Genomic DNA, 2,500 nt, shown 5'->3' on the forward strand with positions numbered 1-2,500 from the left:
TCACCTGAGTGTGCTCATGACGACCCAGGTGTCTTGGTCCACCTGGAGCTGGATCTGGTTGGTGTCGGCCATCTCCAGCATGGTGTCCCCCTGAAACCAGATCACGTCTGGGGGGCTGTCGTCTCCGCCCTGGCCCTGGAGGTGGCACTGCAGCTTGACCGGCTTCCCCAGGGAGGACGTCAAGTTGGTGGGGCTCTGGACAAAATGAAGGCCTTTGGGGAGGGGGGGTTGGGTTGAGGAAAAAGATGCAATGTTTAAAATGGGCTGTGTGGTGGTCCACAGGTGGTGGTCCACACAACGGTCATTCATTCAGGAGATGAGGTGCTTGTTACATTAAGGTGTGCTCATGCTGATAATCAAGCATATTGCATCATACACTAATGATCCGTTTGCTCTTAAAGCTGCAGTCGGCAAGATTTTTAGGATCATATTCACTGAAACCAACACTACGCTTCGACAGAACAACATAAATCAGCCGGTTTTAGAAAAAAAACACACTTCTACCTCCACCTAGAGTCTGCTATTTGTTTTGCAAAAATCCACAGTTCCCGGTTCTTCTGGTCCAATCAGAGCAGGGCTGTGTGATATCTGACTGTCAATCACAGTATGGTGCAATCTGGTGCGCACTGACAAGCACAAACTCGATGAGAGAGTGCTCGATGGTAGTGGGGGAGGGGCATGAGAGTTGTAAACATTCAAGTCCCCTCAATCTGTCAGACTTGCCAACTGCAGCTTTAATAAATGTGCTTCTGCTGATAATCAAGCATATTGCATCATACACTAATGATCCGTTTGCTCTTAATAAATCAATGATGGGGTACTGTGGCACAGCTGCAGTGTCCAGAACACATTTGGGTCCCCACGGTCCCCAACCCCCGGTCATTTCGCAATACCATCCCACCTCTCTCTCACTCACTGCCTGTCTCTCTCTTCACTTCCCACTGGATTAAAGGCATTACAAAACCCGAATAAATATATAAAACAATCACTTGTCATTCAGTATGTGTGCTATACATAGCACAACCCATTCAGTATGTGTGCTATACATAGCACAACCCATTCAGTATGTGTGCTATACATAGCACAACCCATTCAGTATGTGTGCTATACATAGCACAACCCATTCAGTATGTGTGCTATACATAGCACAACCCATTCAGTATGTGTGCTATACATAGCACAACCCATTCAGTATGTGTGCTATACATAGCACAACCCATACAACGTCTTGCTTTTCTCTTTAACTTACTTCTCTGTTATCTCCTCCAAAGGACTGAGGATCACTGACCACTTAAAGCTATTTGAATGCACACATGTTGTGAACATTCCTTACGTTCAACATCATTGCACATAGAACTATAGGCTGTCATAATACACTGCTCAAAAAAATTAAGGGAACACTTACAGTTTTCCACAATTGTTAAAACACATTTTTTGAAACCTTCCACCCTTTTCTCCATTCTCAAACTACATTCACAGAATGTCTGACAGTTCTTGCAAAATAAAACACTTGCCTCAAAAGTTTTACTTGTGCTCAGAACCAAACAGTGTCAGAATACCGATCCAGTGTATGATTGAAGAGTTCCCTTCATTTTTGTGAGCAGTATAGTTCTGCTGAGATGAGAACTAGCACAATGTGTTACATCAAAACTATTCCCAAACTTAAACCCACAGTGACTCAGTGGACCGTTAATGCTGAAGTATACCACAACTGGCTAGACAACTGGCTAGAGAACATTTGACTTATTTAAGCAACAGGTGAAGTGTCTCCAACTTCTACCAGGTATGCAAACACCCCGGGCTCACTGATATTGGCCTTAAGTAGGTTGTGAGACGCAAACATGAAGACAATGCTATCTTATCGGCATGAAGCTCTTATCAGAAGACGGCTCTTAATGGGGAGAGAGTTGCTTCCATCCCACCGGGGTCAGTTAGAATGTTAAAGGCATTCCGAGGGGCAGGCTGGAATTCTCTGCTAGATGCAAGAGGGGTGAATCAGAACATGCCTCACCTAACCTGCACAGTGTCAAACGCACAAGGCGACTGCCGGTCAGTTAGCTATGGGCATGAATCACTGCGCCTACCACACGCTCTCTCTCTCTCACACACTCTCTCTCTCACACACACACACACACACACACTCTCTCACCATAGAATCAAAATGCCATGCATTCTTTAGCTGGCAGGGCCAGAGAGACTGGAAATGTGGCCTTATAAAAAGAGATGGTCTGGTCTAAAGAGTTCATTGCTCTTTCAGGACATTTCTGCCTTGAAAAACTCCTGCGCTCAGTTCCTGCTTGAGTTCCTCAAAAACATTGCTGTGCTGGCAGAGTGGTGTCTGATTTGCTTTTCTCAGGCGTTCAGGCCCACTAATCATGTCAACCAGCGATCTTTAACCTGACTTGTCTGACCTATGATCGGGGGGCATAGACCTGTTTAACTCGGTTGGATATTTACTGCGACAGGCACCCAAACACTCGCGATTTATATCCAAGACCAT

The 2,500-nt window shown here is 45.4% G+C and overlaps 1 protein-coding gene across 1 annotated transcript in view; it reads right to left on the minus strand.

Annotated features, from left to right (window-relative positions):
* axl (AXL receptor tyrosine kinase) overlaps positions 1-2,500 on the minus strand; it is a 76,242-nt gene that overhangs the window by 69,397 nt on the left and 4,345 nt on the right. The window contains exon 2 of the mRNA XM_076282973.1: positions 5-212. Within this exon, the coding sequence (XP_076139088.1) occupies positions 5-212 (208 nt within the window). The remainder of the gene's footprint in view (positions 1-4; positions 213-2,500) is intronic.

The sequence above is a fragment of the Alosa pseudoharengus genome, unplaced genomic scaffold, assembly GCF_046254945.1.
Source record: "Alosa pseudoharengus isolate Yale_2024_CS ecotype anadromous, Long Island Sound unplaced genomic scaffold, YU_APseudo_1.1 YU_APseudo_1.1_scf_13, whole genome shotgun sequence".
Taxonomy (NCBI): domain Eukaryota; kingdom Metazoa; phylum Chordata; class Actinopteri; order Clupeiformes; family Clupeidae; genus Alosa; species Alosa pseudoharengus.